At 37.0% G+C, this 17,651-nt stretch overlaps 3 protein-coding genes across 5 annotated transcripts; 1 reads left to right on the forward strand and 2 right to left on the reverse strand.

Moving 5' to 3' along the window:
• The first annotated feature begins 1,527 nt into the window (after nt 1-1,527).
• Nucleotides 1,528-4,243, forward strand: LOC111792956 (uncharacterized). Its single transcript, XM_023674589.2, has 4 exons — nt 1,528-1,968; nt 2,260-2,631; nt 3,524-4,063; nt 4,148-4,243. Exons 1-4 carry the CDS (start codon nt 1,528-1,530, stop codon nt 4,241-4,243), a joined length of 1,449 nt encoding a protein of 482 aa, XP_023530357.2.
• A 1,538-nt stretch (nt 4,244-5,781) lies between these two features.
• Nucleotides 5,782-6,847, reverse strand: LOC147792998 (uncharacterized). Its single transcript, XM_087123467.1, has one exon. The coding sequence runs from the start codon at nt 6,694-6,696 to the stop codon at nt 5,941-5,943; it is 756 nt and encodes a 251-aa protein (XP_086979593.1). The 5' UTR covers nt 6,697-6,847; the 3' UTR covers nt 5,782-5,940.
• On the reverse strand, nt 6,009-17,059 carry LOC111792999 (sulfite reductase [ferredoxin], chloroplastic). 3 transcript variants are annotated; one of them, XM_023674655.2, is made up of 10 exons: nt 16,773-17,059; nt 15,317-16,099; nt 14,910-15,206; nt 14,166-14,363; nt 13,606-13,740; nt 13,277-13,393; nt 12,999-13,157; nt 12,691-12,901; nt 9,061-9,103; nt 6,009-6,143 (listed from the first exon to the last, which is right to left on the reverse strand). In XM_023674655.2, the coding sequence occupies exons 1-8, from the start codon at nt 16,959-16,961 to the stop codon at nt 12,695-12,697; spliced, it is 2,085 nt and encodes a 694-aa protein (XP_023530423.2). In that variant the 5' UTR covers nt 16,962-17,059; the 3' UTR covers nt 6,009-6,143; nt 9,061-9,103; nt 12,691-12,694. The 3 variants fall into 3 exon arrangements, with proteins under 3 accessions (XP_023530423.2, XP_023530424.2, XP_023530422.2); XM_023674656.2 differs by lacking the exons at nt 6,009-6,143; nt 9,061-9,103 and adding an exon at nt 9,875-11,861; XM_023674654.2 differs by lacking the exons at nt 6,009-6,143; nt 9,061-9,103 and having other exon boundaries at nt 12,468-12,901.
• Between the last annotated feature and the right edge of the window lie 592 nt (nt 17,060-17,651).

Raw genomic sequence — 17,651 nt, forward strand, 5'->3', positions numbered from 1 at the left:
TCCAACTCGGGCAAGATAGGATGTGTAGTACTTTTCTACACATGACCCACGCGTGCGAACATGGGCTCACTAGGGGGCCTCGCACACTCCCTGGGCCTGACTCGTTGGGCTAACATTTGCTTAACAAGTTCTACGATGAATATCATGGAGGGAAAGGGCCCGCATAACCTCATGGTGAACATAATGTCCTAAATCATAAGTTATGGTGTACGCGTCATAGTGGAAAAGAATATGATGCATGTAACACACAAATATGCATAAGATCTCATAGCTTATAATCATGGCATAATGTATGATGCGAGATAAGCCTTCATTTATCTATAACATATTAAGTCTGTGAATTATTTTTACATAATTTCCCTCTATGTAATACATCGCATGGTCTAGGGAGATTGATGCACCATAGATTAACAATTTCATATACAACATAACATGATCACAAAATAACATAATTTTATTACATGATATAGCTTATCATAGCATAACATGACGACCTAGAATAACATGACATAGCATATCTTAGTTTAGCATAACATATCAATCATACACATGACACGTGCAGGGGCCATAGGGCATGCATCATCATACATAATACTACAATCCCCAAATGCTAGCTTATTTGGTTGGCTTGGCCGAACTAATAAAATTTCTTTATGTTGTATAAAATAGTTGACTCCAAATAATTTAAATTAGCTAAAAAAAAATAGTCATACTAATCTTAAAACGTTTTCAAAGAATTGAAACTAATAGAAATATGTTCGAGCCTATCAAACCCAAGCTAGATCAGCATAAAAACACTTAGAGCTGTCAGAAAATGTATTCTCTAACGACCTCCGTAAAACCCAAATGAGAGGAAGCAATTGATGTAACTTCGAAAAAAACAACCCCACTCTCTCAACCTAACAAATGTGAGACAATTTTCATGTTCGTTATTACACTTTCCTCGTCATTCTATCGTTAGAATCGTGCTCATTCAAATGTGGGTTTTATTCATTCATGTACCCTTCTTTACTCAAGTATCACATTCTTCGGCTAATAGGTGATGGTCGAAAAAGACCTTCCTAAGCTATCAAGCCATGTACCACAACACATTACAAGACATTTTTAAAATTATACGAAGAACACATTTGTAGTCAAATTAGAAATCTCTAGAGTGGAAGTAGGGAATGTAGAAAAAAAACAATCACTACAACTTTGTCACAACAAAATAAATTACAACCATTTAAGACAAAAGGAAGAGCACCCAAGAACAAGATGAACATAACGATGATTTTAAAGTCAAAATACAATTTGTTAATGAATTCAAAATATTTTATATCATAATCGAATAAAATAAACATATAAGTCGGCTATAAACAACAAAATTTCATTATATTTCATATGATTGGACAAAAGATTGGTTGTTTTCGACGAATTTAAGATAATTTCTTAACAAAAACCTTTAATTTAAGAACAAATTTTCGATAATGGCCTATGTTGCTATGTAAATTCATACCCTTTTCTTCAAACTCTTTGTTGTTCTTCATCATGTCTTCTCCATTACCTATCAGCTCCACCATTGCCAATTTTCAAGCCAAGCTTTCTTCCATATCTCTTGGAAATGTCTGCAAAGTTTTGGCATTTTCAGGGCTTGCCTTGTTCACTCTCTATGTTTTCGTGTTTTCACCTCCAAATTACCAACTCTCTGATTTTCTTTCTAGCTTCAAACAAAAATTTTCGATGAAAAATCCGTCTCGAACAGATATCTCTCACATCATGTTTAGTATTGTCGGGTCCATGAATACATGGAAGTTCAAGAGATATTATAGCGAATCATGGTGGCGACCCAATCTAACTCGTGGACATGTCTTCTTTGAACGGCCACCTTCTAGTGAGTTCCTACCGTGGTCATACTCGTCTGCTCCATTTCGGGTGAATGAAGATATCACGGGCTTTGCAGTGTACCCCAAAATCAAATGGCCGGACCAGGTAGTTGAACTATTGTTATTAACTCATAAACATAGACTTATAAATTGTAATAGGTTCGAAATAAGGTGTTTTAATCTTGCTACAAAAATATCATGGTAGATGACATGATTGTAACATACATATTTCCATTTTAGGGAGGTTTTATTGTATTTTTCAATTTTAAGTTACAATTAGTTAATGGTTATTATGGTATTGATGAGGACGAGAATTACAACCTTTCAATTGACCTCGGGTTGATAATTCCTGATTTATATAGGTTTATTTGATCTGTTCTTCGTATTCTATATACAGGTGAGGATCTTTCGAACTGTGATGGAGTCGTTTAGAGAAGGTGGCCCTAATGTCAGGTGGTACGTAATGACCGACGACGATACGATAATATTTGTGGATAATTTGGTGAAGACTTTGGCAAAGTATGATCACAACAAGCATTGGTACATTGGGATGAACTCAGAGTGTGTGAAATCTAACTTTGATTTCTCCTATGATATGGCTTTTGGAGGAGCTGGCTATGCTTTGAGTTACCCACTTGCTGCTTTGGTAGCAAAAAGATTGGATGGTTGCATTGAGAGATACCCTTACTTGAGGGTTAGTGATCAAATGTTGTTCCAATGTTTGTCGGATTTGGGATTCTCAATTACTCACGAAAAGGGATTTCATCAGGTAAATATATTATTATTTCTCAGCGTTGTTAGGAACCACAATTCTCCACAATAGTATGATATTGTCCACTTTGAGTATAAGCTCTGATGGCTTTGCTTTTGGTTTCCCCAAAATGCATCATACCGATGGAGATGTATTCCTTACTTATAAACCTATGATTATTCCCTTAATTAGCCAATGCAGGACTCCTTCCGAGCAATCCTCCCCTCGAAAAAGTACACCATAGAGCCTTTTCAGAGGCATATAGAACCCTCAAACAACCTCCCCTTAATTGAGGCTCGACTCTTTTCTCTGGAGCCCTCGAATAAAATACTCCATTTGTTCGACACTTGAATCACTTTTAATTATACCTATAAGACTCACAACTTCTTTCTTCACATTTGAAGATTCTATTGACATGACTAAGTTAAGGGTATGGCTTTGATACCATGTTAGGAACCACAACTCTTCACAATGGTATAATATTGTCCACTTCTAGCAGAAGCTCTCGTGGTTTTGTTTTTGGCTTCCCCAGAAGGCCTCATACCAATCAAGATGTATTCCTTACTTATAAACTCATGATCATGTTGAGGATTGTTGAGAGGGAGTCCCACATTGACTAATTTAGGGAATGATCATGGGTTTATAAGTAAGGAATACATCTCCATTGGTATGAAATCTTTTGGAGAAGCCCAAAGCAAAGTCATGAGAGCTTATGCTCAAAATGGACAATATTATTCCATTGTAGAGGTCCATGATTACTAACATGGTATCAGAGTCATGTCTATCATGCCCTTAACTTATTCATATAGAATCCTCAAATGTCGAACAAAGAAGTTTTCTCTCGTACCATGAATTTCCAATTTGAGCATGAAAGATGATATAATCATTATTTTTATGGCATGTTTGGAAGGTCGATCTCCGAGGCGACGCATCAGGCTTTCTCTCGTACCATCCACAAACCCCTCTCCTCTCCCTCCACCACATAGACCTCATCAATCCCATCTTCCCGAACATGGACCGCCCCGCCGCCATCAACCACCTAATGAAGGCGGGGGCGGTCGACCAGTCCCGCCTCCTACAACAAACCATCTGCTACCACCGCCCCTTAAACTGGAGCTTCTCAATGTCATGGGGGTACTCAGCTCACATCTATGAGGCCATAATGGCTAGAAACTATTTGAAGAGGCCGTTGGAGACATTTGCACCATTTGAAAGAGCTAATGCTCCGGTTTTCATGTTCAACACAAGGTGGGGTGTGCTTGATAACCCTTGTGAAGCTCCCCATGTGCTGTACTTCGAGTCGATTGAGAGCGATCGAGAGGATAGGATCGTGACCACTTATTTGAGGAAGTGGGCTCGTAATCTTCCTCCTTGTGCTGTTTATGGGAACCATTCAGCTGAATCAGTCTCCAAGATTAGGGTCTTTTCATCTGCAAAGGTCCCTTTGGAGGTGTGTTCACTTTCTCTCTTGTTTTTGGTTGACTTTGGAGTACTCATTTAGTCCTTAAAAATGTGTTTGTTGGTTTGTTTACAGGCAGGAGGAGTTGAATGCTGTGATGTAAGAATGGTAGACATGAATGTTACAGAAGTGAGCTACAGGCCTTGTTATCATGGGGAAGTCATGGCTTAAACTTTCAGCTTTCTCTGTGGTTGTCTATCAAGTTTAGCATGTCAACGATTTTCAAATTTAGACCATGTCTTAAAGAAAAGATGAAAGCAAACAAAGAATACAATATAATAGTCGAATGCCAAAATGGAAGACGAGAATTGGAGACAAAATGAATACAATCAACGACACACTAAAATGCAATTTGCACTAATGCCCTGAGTCGATACTCCTTTGTGACAGTGCAGTGCAGCTCCCGAGCACCTCCCCACCTCGATTGGTACCTGAAAATGAAAAGGAGAAAGAAGTGACTATAAAAATACCCGGTCAACCTACTTGTAGACTACTATCGCGTCCTTAACCTAGTAAGTTACCGCCAGCTTTTCTCATAGCTTAGAAGTTCTTCCCTAATATCATCTATTTATGTAGTCCCTCGTCCACTATCAAGGCAAGTTTGTCTTACGCACAGTAGTGTCTCCTCATGTTGTTCTACTCATGTAGTCCCTCATCCTCTCTCAATGCGGGTTTGTGAGTCTTCACCTATGTCTATACACAGTAACAATTCCGTCTGTTGCCTAACTAATGTAGTCTCTTATACCCTCTTAAGGTGGGTTTACGGGCTTTGACCCATTTCTACACACAAAGGCAATTCCTTAAATTGATACTATTCATGTTGCTAAAGGTCATGTAAGTTCTCTTGAGGTTCCTTGGGTGTCATCATAAAGGTTTACTAGGTTCTTAGAGCGTCTAGGCAGTTTAAATCTCGTCTCGCGTTTCCAAGTCTTTTGGGGCTAGCTCCCCAGGATGCACTTAGGTCTAGACCTCTGATTACCACTCACGATCCTAGGGTACTTGGTCTTCTGAAAATGTTCCAACCTAGGTCAACGTATAAATTACTCTAACTCTGGAGCCTTAATCTCAGCTAAGATCACTTATGCATACTTTGCTAGGGAGATACTCTTACCGATCACCTTAAATATGAAAAACATATTATATTCATTCATATATGCTTATTAGGGAAATAATCTTATCAATCACCTAATACACAGAAATCATAAATCATAAATCATAATTCAAACAAGCTTAATGGAGAGATAACGTCCAAAGCACGGATCATAATATCTATCTTCCATTCTAATACAACGAAAAGTATTAAAATAAGCATGCAATTGAATTTTGGGTATTTTCATAATTTAATCGTATATATTGTTCTCATCTAAAATTGTTCAATCTGAGTTCTAATCATGTCTATTCTAATCAACTAAAGTAAGATATGCTCGTATGGTAACTTGTCCTAGCGATCCGTGCAAGCATTACCGATCGAAAATTTGTATGGTTATATTTCTCTCTCTCTAGGGTTTTATGGGCCAAGTTTAATGGGCTTTTAGGCCCAATAATTTCTTTGGCTCATTTTTTCTAAAACGGGTTTTCACTCGTTTAGACCTCGAATTTTCCTATCGATTTAGTTCAACTCGATATTGATATGACAAAAAATCATAGATAAAAGCAAAAAACGTTACCTCCCGATCTAAATTTCGATATCAATATGAATTTAGCTCCCATTACTTACACACAATTAAGATTTATTCAATAATTAAAAGCCATAGAAATCACAAAGTACAATAACTTTAGACACACTATAAGTGTTCTAAACACATATTTAAAGGTAATTAAAAAAGTTGATCATATCTAAATTTGATCAAAACTTAAGAGAGAATTGATTATTTCTCAGACTGAAATAAATCCACAACTTTGCAAAGAACATCATCCCATATTGAAACCTTCGGAACAGCAACATCGGAGTTGTCAAAATCTGTCTGAAAAAACACAGTTCTGCCATGTGGGCTCTCAATCAAAGCCTCAGCCAAAGCACTGTTTTGCAGCTTGTAACAAGTTCTCCACGTCAAACTAATTGGCTTTGTCCCTGCAGGAAGATGCTCAAAGCCCTTAACAATGACAAGCAAACACAAGGCCTCAAACATCTTAGGATGAATCGAAGACATTGTAATGTTGGGAAAAACATTGAAATACAATGGCCCATTACATAATCTCGCTTCCACCGTTCCCAAAATCGAGTCTTCGAACTTTTCGGTTCGAGTGTCGAAAACGCATAGAGTAATCGAAGCGTTTAAGGGTATTTTTTTTGTTGAAGCTTTGGCTCCAATTTGGATCATCCCCACGTTGAACATGCTGTAGAATCTTTTGCTTCGGAGGCTAGCCATGAAGGGGGTTTCAAGGATTAAGCTGGTAGCTTGGGTGCCATTGCCACAAGCCATTTCCACTTCTTTGGTTTTGATGGATGGATCAGACAAGAAATTGAATGGATTTGTTTTGTAGATTTTCGATGTGGGAACTTTTGGGATCTTCCAATTCAATAGATTGTTGCCTTTTTTGATGAATTCTTCGTTGTCTAAAGCATGCCTTTGTCCTCCTCCTCTTGTCTTTGAACTCCAACAGGGTTTGAGAAAAGTTGCCATTTTTTCTTTTTGATATGGCAAAAGGTAAGAAATGGGGTATTAGATTTGGTTTCTGATGGGCTATGGGTATGCCATGGAAGAAGGCAATGGCTTTATAAAGACTTGAATGTTGTGTGTTCTTGAGTGTGTTCTTGAGTGATAGAGATAAGATTGAAAAGTATGCAAGAGGGGACAAATTAAATTGTAGAGCAAGTTTTTGAGTTGATGATTTGTGATGTCATCATTTTATTCTCAAGAAAAGATGTTTTGTCACTGTATGAAATTAGTTTTTTGATTTAAAACTTTCACTTTTCGATCTAAAAAATATTCTCATAAAAGAATTTGTGAGATCTCACCTCGGTTGAGGAGGAAAACGAAGCATTCTTTATAAGAGTGTGAAAATCGACCCCTAATATATGCGTTTTACAAACCCAATGAAGACAATATCGACCGTTACAGAATTTATGTAAAATTTTACGAGTTACAGATCAAGTATAATAAAATAGGTAATATCTATCAATAATATCAGAAATCTAGAATTTTTAGCTCATAGGTCGATCGTTTTCCTATGAAAGTGTTAGAAACTACGACTCTCCACAATTTGGTTTGATACCATGTTAGGGACCACAGATCTCCACAATGATATGATATTGTTCATTGTGAGCATAAACTCTCGTGGCTTTGTTTTTGATTTCCCCAAAATAACTCGTACCAATAGAGATGTATTCTTTACTTATAAACTCCTGATCATCTCCTAATACTCTTTCATCTCCTAATACTCTTTCTCAATAATCCTAAACATACGTGACCCACAAATAAAGACATATTTTGTTGTTTGGTCTCATGATAGTGTGAAGGAACTCTCTCGGAAAGTGTAGTGAAATGAAAGCTTGGAACCAAATGGATTATTGGGTTCTATGGTCGAACATCATTAGAGCCATTTACGATGATATTCTATATCAAATTTACATAAAACTTAGATGACTCACTGATCCGATTCGTGCATGCTATTATCATAGATGAAGCTGCTATCACCAGAGGTTCTTCGTTGGGTTCATGTGCAATTGTGGTTGCACGTAGACATGTCTATGGATGAAAATTTCGAGAGAAATTTAGAAGATAATCATCGACATTAGTTTGAGCTAAGGATGTGGGACATTACAATGTTATTATTGAACTACTTTAGCTTGTTGACGAAGGTTAGCCACTTGGTTGGTGAAGTTGTCCATTCATGGGGCAACTAAAATAAAGAAGACCCATGAATAAAGAAATAACCCTACCTCTTCCTTTTCTTTTCTTTTTTCTTGTTGATTTTTCTTTTTTCTTAAGATTCTTTCTTAGGCTCTTTCCACGAACCTACAACGATATGTAGTATGATTATGCATTATTGACTAAAAGATGCTTTTAAGAGTGTTCATATGACTCGACAACTCGTTCTATGCAAACTACCTATGACACGATCAATTCAACTCAAGGTTTGATGCTAATAGAAGTAGTAGACTCTCCTAGTAACGAAGGAAAATGACATGGCTTTTTTTCGTCGTAATAGTGGGCAGGTCTCATGAAATCTATATCGACCATTAGAATCAAATTTAGGTCATAGTAGGGCGGCATAGCGACGTCATTCTCGAACATAGCAGCAGATGGGTAGGCTGGGCTTAAATTCAAACCAGACACTTCTTTGTTTGAGCTCCTCCCACGCATGCAGATCGAAAGATCTTGTCTTGGACTGGGTAGAGATTCTCGTGAGATAGGGGAGGGAGTAAGGTTGGGTTGGGTTAAATTTTCTTTTTCAGATTGGGTCGAGCAATCCAACCTAACCCAAGATAGAGTTACAATCTAACTCAACTCTATTTTTAAAAAGAATAAGAGCACTTAACGTTTTATAACCGATGTTAGTGATATATTGTGACTTATAAATGTTCGATATTTAAATTTTATGAAATTTTAGTTAATAATATAACATGTATTATGGATAAGTAAAATAATTAAATAATTAAAAAAAAAAAATCTAACTCACCTCAACTCGACCAGTTGAGTTGAGTATGAACTTGATTCAGATTATTTGAGTCAGCAATCCAACCAACTCAAAATTTCTAACTCAATCTATGTGCCCTAACCGCTCCTAATAAAATTTATACCATCTAAACCCGTTCATTACCATAATAAAGAATTCCAAATGGGTAAGTTCGTGGAAAATGCTACCACCTTTTGTTCTTTATTCCAACCCTTCATCCACAAGTTAGACAAAAAGGGTATAGAGAGCCCACATATCCACAGTCATGATATGAGAGAATTCAAGTCCACATTTATATATTCAAATTATATATATATATATATAGAATTTCAAAAATTAAATTTAAAAAGAAATTGAAAGAGGAATACCTGAGACCGCAGCCGAATGAAACTAATCTTGAGGATAGGATGACTACAAAAATGTTTAAGAAAAATTAAAGTCACAGTCAGTACTAACAAGCGGCATAAAAAGTTGAAATTATTTAAGATATAGGAAAAAAAATATAAAAATATATTATTAATATTATAATAAAAAGTTGGAAGATCTTTCCTCGAACCTACTCATTTGGAATTATTTCCCCTCAAAAGTAAAGAAGAATTATAGAGTGATTATTGAAGAGTGATGAGGTCATCAAAGTGATGCCATGAGTTTGGAAGTTATTCCACTCCTAACGAACACGTCCTAAGAGCAATTCTAATAATAGGATAACTAAGAAAATGCTTAACAGAAATGAAAGAATGCATGTGAATAGAGACAAAGGATGCTAGAATGACTCTGTGTTGGTCTGTGAGAATAGTTTTCACTATTAGAAGCGAGAAGTAATGTGATCATGTGTCGTAGAAAATACTGGGACTATCAGGTGATAAATCCAAATTCCAATTCCTAAACATGGGTCGTTACAAGTAGGGTCACTTACTGCTTGTTTTTAATACTTAACTTTTTCCGTTAAAGGCATGAACATTTGAAGTGAGTGACAAAAATCAATACAAAACTAGTTGTAGTATACGAGTCTATATGAATGTGGAGTATTTACTGTACATACTTCTATCTCTAACTTATGGACGAAAGATGAGCAAATAAGATCAGGCTTAGCCGTCCCGCATACGTGTGAATAATTCACAGACTTTCATTTATTACAAACACAGATCCATTATTCCATCTCATCCCATTTGGCGAACAGAGTAATAGACAATCATACTAACATAACATATACTCTTTGCAGAATTCATAAAGTTCGAACACAACACAGAGGGAAACCAAAAAGAGCACAAATTTCAGACACAAAAACACAAACAATAGACACAGGTCAAAAGAACACATCTGCATAGGACTTCCGTCATCTCATGCCACCAAGTAGGAGCGTTAACTGGCAGGGAACGACATCAAGATGGATCATAACTTAAGCGTAAAAGAATTCTGTCACCTAGTACGATTTAGAACGTGGCGTCGGCCAGTTTTCGGGCAGCTGAACTTCATTCCACACAGTAACTCCTTGCTCAAAATCATTCATAGCAGTCTCAAAATCAGTCTGAAAAAAGATTGTTCTTCCATTTGAAGGAGTCTTAAGCAAAACTCGTGTCTCAACTCCAGGTTTAAGGACTTTGTAACAAACTCTATACATCACCACAATGTTCTTGGGACCTTCAGGGAGCTGCTCAAACTCTCTAACTTTAGCATTCAAAAACAACAAATCATCCAGCCGAGGGGCAGAAAGAGACTCCACAATGTTAGGGAAGACATTGAAGTAAAGAGGGCCATCTTTCAAATTGGCCTCCACCATCCCCAAAAGGGAATCTTGTAAATTGCGATGCCTTGCATCTCTAAGGCACAAAAGCACTTTGGCATTCAAGGGTCCTCTTGTTAAGGCCTTGACTCCAATTTGAACCATTCCAATGTGAATTGTGCGGTACTTGTTTTGGAGATGCCATAAGTCATCGTCTTCACGAATCAAGTTTAGATATCCACCGCCGTTGCTTAGAGGGCTGTTCCCTTCTTTGGTTTTGAGAAGGGAATTACGAGAAAAGTGAGTGAAGAGGTTTGTTTTGTAGATTTTGGAAGTGGGAAGAGTTGGGATGTTCCATGTTAAAAGATCATCTTTGCCTTTCTCCACTATATCATATTCATCGGTGTCTAAAGTGTGGGATGAGGCTGATTTGGAACATGAACTTCTTCTCCTTCCACATGCCATTTTTGGAAGAGCTGAAATGGGGATTTTGTGTTGAAGATCAAGTGTGTGTTGGGGGTTGGGAAGGAGTTTATGAACATTTTTGTGGAAGAAGATGAGAATTTATAGTAGTAAGATGAACAAGAACAAGGAAAATTTAAACAGTCTTCCATAAGAAAAGTTCACAAAGTTGATCAAAAGATGAAAGGAAAATAAAGTTCTGTCTTTATTTGGATGTCTTTATTTTGATGGGAGATTGATTGGAGTCTCACACAGGGAAAGATCATGGGTATACAAGTAAGAGATACTATCTCCATTGGTAAAGACCTTTTAGGTCAAACCAAAAGCAAAACTATAAAAGCTTATACTCAAAGTAGGCAATATAATACCACTTTGGAGATCCGTTGTTTCTAACATGGTATCAGAACCATGTCCTTAACGTAACTTAGTCATACTAATAGAATCTTCAAGTGTCGAACAAAAAAGTTGTGAGCCTCGAAAGTGTAGTCATAGTGACTCAGGTGTCGAACAAAGGGTATACTTTGTTCAAGGGTTGTAGAGAGGAAGTTATATAGTGTACTTTGTTCGAAGGGAGGATTGTTGAGAATTGGTTGGAATCCTACATTGGCTAATTAAGGAGAAGATCATGGGTATAGAAAGCTTATACTTAAAGTAGACAATATCATACTATCGGAAAGTTTCAATAATACTCCCTTCTCGTCAACCAAAAATATTGATTGATTAGAGAGAAGAAAAGATCAGAAGATGACAAGCTTTGAACTTCTGATGCAAGTTTCACTGCACACATGATGTGTATAATTTGGGACCCAGAAGTATTGTGGGACATCATTTCTATAGTACCACTTTCTCATAATGAAAGAATCTTTGTTATCTTCATCTTTTGGCTCTTTTTTCTCCATTAAAAAAGAGGGCTAGGATCTTTCCAAGAACTTGCCAAGCCATTTGCAAGAACCTTACTTGAACATTCAAACAGATTGATAAACCCTGCAAGAATCCAAACCCCATCAGCCAAACAGGCCCCTTTTTCATTTACTTAAAACTTCACTTTTGCATTCAGCCTTTGAGAAACCATCATTTAGAAGTACCTTTTAATTTGAAGGGAGCATTTGAGGTATGAATTTAAAAGGTTTAGAGGTCAGAACTAAGAAAAAAAATATGTTTCCAATCAAAGTTCAGAAGCCTCAAGTTTACAAAAACTATGTTCGGAAGCTGGTTACAGAAGGTCGAGTTTAGAAGAAACGTTGTGAAAGAAGTTTAAGTAGTGAATCAATGTTTGCTGATACCTCCAACAAAACCCAAGTTTGGCAACTCTTCTCCAAACATGAGTTCGACTTAGGAGTGTGGGTTTCCATGGACGTGTCTGACAAGTGTTCATGGACATTCGACATCAACATAAAGAGTGAATTAATATTTTCAGCAAGGGTCCAAAGGAGGATGGTAATAGTTGGGGCCGTCCGAATTTCCATGGATGTCAATAAACCTCTGAAACTAGGCGTAAACTTACCAAAAGAAGTTGTATCTGAATAGGCCATGAGTGTGTGATGAAGATGATAAGGTTTATATTGGGTTTTTTGCACTTTAGAGCAGATCACAAGAGAACCTCGAAAGGAGGTAATTTTAATAGAAGCAAACTTATATAACACTCGTGCAGACAAACAATTAACTTGGGTACAAAATTATACCAAGTTCAGTAGCATCCATTTCTATCCGGCTGTTGCAGAACAGTAACAAGCCCGAGGAGAGAACGAGACTATTACACTCGTTCGACCTTATAACATTGACTTATAAGGCGAAAAAATTTAAACCTCCTTACCAAATCATTCATTCCTCCCATTTTGTTGAGCAGCCACGTAGTTGCGAACGACTTCCATTGCTAATTGATGAGCATTCTTATTCTGAAGCCTTGCAAGGTTATCCATGGCCTCAAACGTATCCTTATCAGCAAAAAGCTTCAGATTGTATCGTGCTGGTGCAAGCACAGGACCATCCCATTTTTCAACCAGCTCTTTAAGTTTTTCAAATCCCTGAGCATTTTACCAAAACGACTACCGTTCACGAAGAGTTCTAGTAAGTCGAAAATAATTCGGTTCAAAATTTTAGACACCTTAGAAACAAACTCACCAAGCGGTTCGTGAAGTCTCCAAATGATTCTTTAGAGTGTCGTTTGCGCTTCCAATGATAGAATAAGGGTTCCAAGACTTTTTCAAGGTCATGGATCTTAACCTTATCCATAAAAGTCCTTGCCAATGACGTTTGATTGGGTTTTCCCCCAAGCCATAACTGTTACAAGGTAAGAGCACGCATATACGTGAAGAATTCACGAAGATATAAATTGAGTACGCATATTCAAAAGTTTCCACTTAGAACGGAGTAAAGCATCATCTTGCAATTCATGATACCTGGTAGCTGTTCGGACCATCACCTACTAATCCAAGTTCAGCCATATAAGGCCTAGCACAACCATTTGGGCAACCAGTTATCCTAATAACAACGGATTCGCTGTACTTGAGACCAACCTGATAACAGGACAAGCATAGCCATTAGTGCCTAAATTCTCATGTATTTAATGTTCATGTGTTCATGCACACAGAAACAAGCCCCCAAACAAGGATCAATCCCTTGGACTAGTCATTACAACTATCAGTTTTTTTTATCAAACATGAAGAGCATTATCACACCCGGCATTGCAAACACAGGTAATCGTCTTTGCCCATCAATAATAATATACCTTTTCAAATACAGCTCGAACTCGCTTAAGGATGTCTGGAATTCCTCTCTCGGCTTCTGTTATTGCCAAAGGGCAAAGTGGCATAGCTGGACATGCCATCGCAGTTACGTTCAGGGGATCTACATACTTTGGGTGCTGTAAAATCATAACTCAGTCAAAAAAAGTGCACATACAAAAGAAAAAAAAAAGTTCCACCAAAAAAATGGAAACAACTTCATAATTCTAACTTCCATGTTAATATAACGCAAATCCATCCTAGCATAAGCAGCTCAGCATCAATTGTGCATATTACAGCAGAAATAGAAATTCTTGCCACCAGGTGTCTTTGAGATAAGCAACTTTCAACGTCACATCAGCTCGGTTATTATAGACAAACTGGAAAGCTCTTCGGTTTCTTTCCTTTTTTTTTTTTTTTTTTGAATGAGATGACAAACTGAAAAGCTAGAACTATTCAATTCTAGGAAAGCCAATTGAGATGTTTGTGCTAAATTTAAACATGTAGGTTTATAATTTTCAGAAAGTACTCAATCACCAAGTAGTGCCAAAGAATAATAGTTTACCAGCAAACCACTTTGTGCAAGAGCTGTAGTAATGGGACGCTTCCAAGCATTGCGAATGTTGGTCAAGATGATGTTTTGATTTGGGGTGATACGAACATCCAAATTATATTTCTCAATCACCTCCCTCAAACTCTTCTTCATTTGCCCAGCAATACGACCACTATCAACATGTAGCCCACAATATAACTGACCATCACCCTGAAAAGTAGCAAGATTCTCAGGCAAGGTGGACAATAAATGTTCAAGTCTATGAGGCAAAAGCCAGACATCAAAGGAACTGTTCATTTGCTGATAGTTTATGGAGGCACTAAAGGAAAAAGATCATCATTATCGATTATTGTATTTAATTTATTACAGATGATGGCCCTCCTTATCAACAGGCATGCCAAAAATGAAAATCAAATTCCTGGATAACATTTTTTATCACAGTATTTAAAATACAATTTCAATACAATAATGTTTCTAACTTTAATCGATGAATTTAATACATAAAGCTTGGGGGAAATGATATTTAGGTGGCATACATTTTCCAGAAGTATATACAACGTTCATGTTTGAAAGTAGAATGTGTCTAAAACAATTCAACATTCCATGTCTATAGCAAATTCTTATCAAACATTGCAGTGTGAATACTGTAGCCTGAATCAAAGAGATGACGTAAGGCTCCCCTCAGCATTTAAAAGAAGCAACAATTCAAATATTAGAGATAACAAAATCAGATGTGGTACAGGGTTCAGAACTAACCTGCTCGTGCCACCCCAAGTAACTTTCAAACTTCCACTCTGGTAATTCCCGGAAAGGTTTAAATTTCTTCCCATAATATTGCTCCACAACACTCCTAAATTTTTCAATCCCCCAGGAACTGATCAAGTATTTTAGTCTACTATATTTGCGATCATCTCTTCTACCATTTTCACGTTGCGTGACAACAATAGCTTTAACTGCATATAGAATATCCTCCTTGGGAACGTATCCTAATGGCTCTCCCAAACGTGGAAAGGTGGTCTCTTGTCTATGAGTTCTTCCCATGCCCCCTCCAACCTGCAGAAGGAATTATTAAGCAAAATGCTACTGGAACATGGGACATTTTATTCTCTAAAAAAAAATAATAACTTCAAATTCTGATATTTGTAGGTACTAAATCCACTTACATATATGTTGAACCCTTGAGGCTCCCCCTCAGCATCAGAAATGACGACAACACCAATATCGTTTGTGAGAATGTCTACAGAGTTGTCGACTGGAACAGTCACTGCAATTTTAAATTTTCTAGGGAGGAATTGAGTTCCATATATAGGCTCAGGAGAATCCTCAAAATTTGTTCCATGAGAATTGTCATTACGGGCCTCCACCACTTCTGGAGGTTCTGCCGACATGAATTTCTCCCCATCTACCCACATATCATAATAAAATCCTGATTGAGGAGTTAATAAAGCAGCAATGTTTTCGGCAGTTTGCTGGGCAAAAAGGTAATCTTTTCTCACAAGTGGGGCAGCGGGAGCAAGAACGTTCCTGTTAAGGTCACCACAAGCACCAAGCGTTGAACCCATGCTCCGAATAATGGTGCTCATAACTGTCTTCAGATCCTTCTTGAGAACTCCATGTAGCTGAAATGTTTGTCTGGTGGTTAGACGAAGCGTCCCAATTCCAAATTGATCAGCAAGATCATCCATTGTCAAGTACAGCTGATTTGACACTTTCCCACAAGGATTCTTGGTACGAAGCATGAACGAATAAGACCTCTGTCCTCGATCTTCTCTATTATACTGCTGATAGCTCCCATGAAATTTGATCAATTGTGTGGCAGCCTCGTTTATGTTAGGGGCATCTGTCAACAACTCCTCATTAAGAGGGTATCTTATATAATTGCTATGTTCTTTGAAAATTTCGACCTTACTACGCTTCGGCTCAGCTGCAACACCAGGCTTTGCTGGCTGCAAAATTGGCCACAAATTTTACAGAAATATAAACCTATGTCAGTAAAAATTCACCTCACTAATCAAAAACATATCACCAGGTAACAAAAATCCATGCAGCAACAAGCATTACTTTCATAGTCTTCATATTATTCCGTGGAATGGGTTAATTTTTAGGATAATCAACAAACTTGTACCACAATAGAGCAGAAAGTAAAAGAGAATCCATCTAAAAAAAATCTTTTAGTAGCCAACAAAATCAAAAGAGAATAGATTCCATTATAACTGTGGCACGATAAAAGCATAAAGCGAATCTTTCAACACCATGCCGCGATAGTAATGAACTTCACTTCCAAAGCTCATCTTCCCAACCAGAACAAATCCACGGGCAACCAACCACGTTTTGGTGAAAGACAAAACATCCAAGCTCAAATTCTCACGAATTTGGTTCCTCAAACGCGAGAGACAACAGAAATAAGCCTGTCAAGTCGAATAGTTCATACAGAAAGTACGAAAAAAAACTAAAACAAAATCGACATTTCTGTATTCATTTCCATCTCAAACAAAAAACGAAAAGGAAACAAAAGAACTACACAAAATCACATTATATTACAACAATTACGAAGATCAAAAGCAGCAACAACCTCAGAGAGTGAAACGTAAAACAAGTAAAAGTGGTGATGGATCGTACCGTGGAGACGGCGCGAACGAGGAGAGGATAAGAAGAGGAGGAAGAAGGAGAAGAAGAAGGGGCGAAGAAGCGGACATGTCTGGCCAAAGCGAGGGAGGTGGTGGATTTGAGGCCATGAAAGGTATGAATCTGGATGGTTGGGTCGGTGAAGACGGCGGCGTTAGAGGCGCCGAACGACGTCGTCGTCATCGGAGGGAGGAGGTTGTGCTGCAGGAATTGAGTGAGTGAAGCAGAGAAGAAGAGAATCAGATTGGATGGCAATGGACGAGAGAGCAAAAAGCACCCGAAATAATCTTTTTTAAAATGCCAAATTAAATGGTTTAAAAAAAATTAATAATAAAAAAACAAAAAAGAGTCACGTGCCGCACACGCGTGGCCTTTGAAGCTCTTGAAGAGACACACGTCCACTCTCATTTCCTTCACGCGCCTGGGAACTTATGGGATTTTTTATTTTTTTATAAAAGTAAAATCTTAATGAATATTTTCGGATATATTTAATTAAAATTTACTAACTTAATTTTAAAATATACATTTTTAATTACTACACAATTATATATGTAGTAATTAAAAATATCTATTTTAAAATTAACAATAAATAATTATATTTTTCTTTATATTATTTTTTAATTCATTAAGATATTTTCTTAACCTAAATTATATTAAAAAATGAAAATGTGCATTAAAGTTTTTTTAATGAATATTTAAAAATATATAGAAAATATTGTTGGATCTTTGTAAATTTTCTATTTTTCCATTAGTACAAAAATAAATAATAAATGAAAATTTTAGTGGAAGAAAGTAATCAAAAAGAAAAGAAAAAAAAAAGACAATTTAATAAAACATAAATTTAAGAGTATAAATTGAATTTTAAAAAATTAT

The sequence above is a fragment of the Cucurbita pepo genome, chromosome 4 (genome assembly GCF_057944985.1).
Source record: "Cucurbita pepo subsp. pepo isolate OVF chromosome 4, ASM5794498v1, whole genome shotgun sequence".
Taxonomy (NCBI): Eukaryota; Viridiplantae; Streptophyta; class Magnoliopsida; order Cucurbitales; family Cucurbitaceae; genus Cucurbita; species Cucurbita pepo.

Bases quoted from the DNA above. Each gene is read 5' to 3' on its own strand.
- LOC111792956 (XM_023674589.2), top strand. From the start codon at position 1,528: ATGTCTTCTCCATTACCTATCAGCTCCACCATTGCCAATTTTCAAGCC. The intron at 1,969-2,259 runs GTAGTTGAACTA...TTCTATATACAG, and splicing joins AAATCAAATGGCCGGACCAG to GTGAGGATCTTTCGAACTGT. The intron at 2,632-3,523 runs GTAAATATATTA...CATGTTTGGAAG, and splicing joins ACGAAAAGGGATTTCATCAG to GTCGATCTCCGAGGCGACGC.
- LOC147792998 (XM_087123467.1), bottom strand. From the start codon at position 6,696: ATGGCAACTTTTCTCAAACCCTGTTGGAGTTCAAAGACAAGAGGAGGA.
- LOC111792999 (XM_023674655.2), bottom strand. From the start codon at position 16,961: ATGACGACGACGTCGTTCGGCGCCTCTAACGCCGCCGTCTTCACCGAC. The intron at 15,207-15,316 runs GTAAGTGGATTT...TTCCTTCTGCAG, and splicing joins CTCAAGGGTTCAACATATAT to GTTGGAGGGGGCATGGGAAG. The intron at 13,158-13,276 runs GTATCATGAATT...ACCTTGTAACAG, and splicing joins ATGGTCCGAACAGCTACCAG to TTATGGCTTGGGGGAAAACC.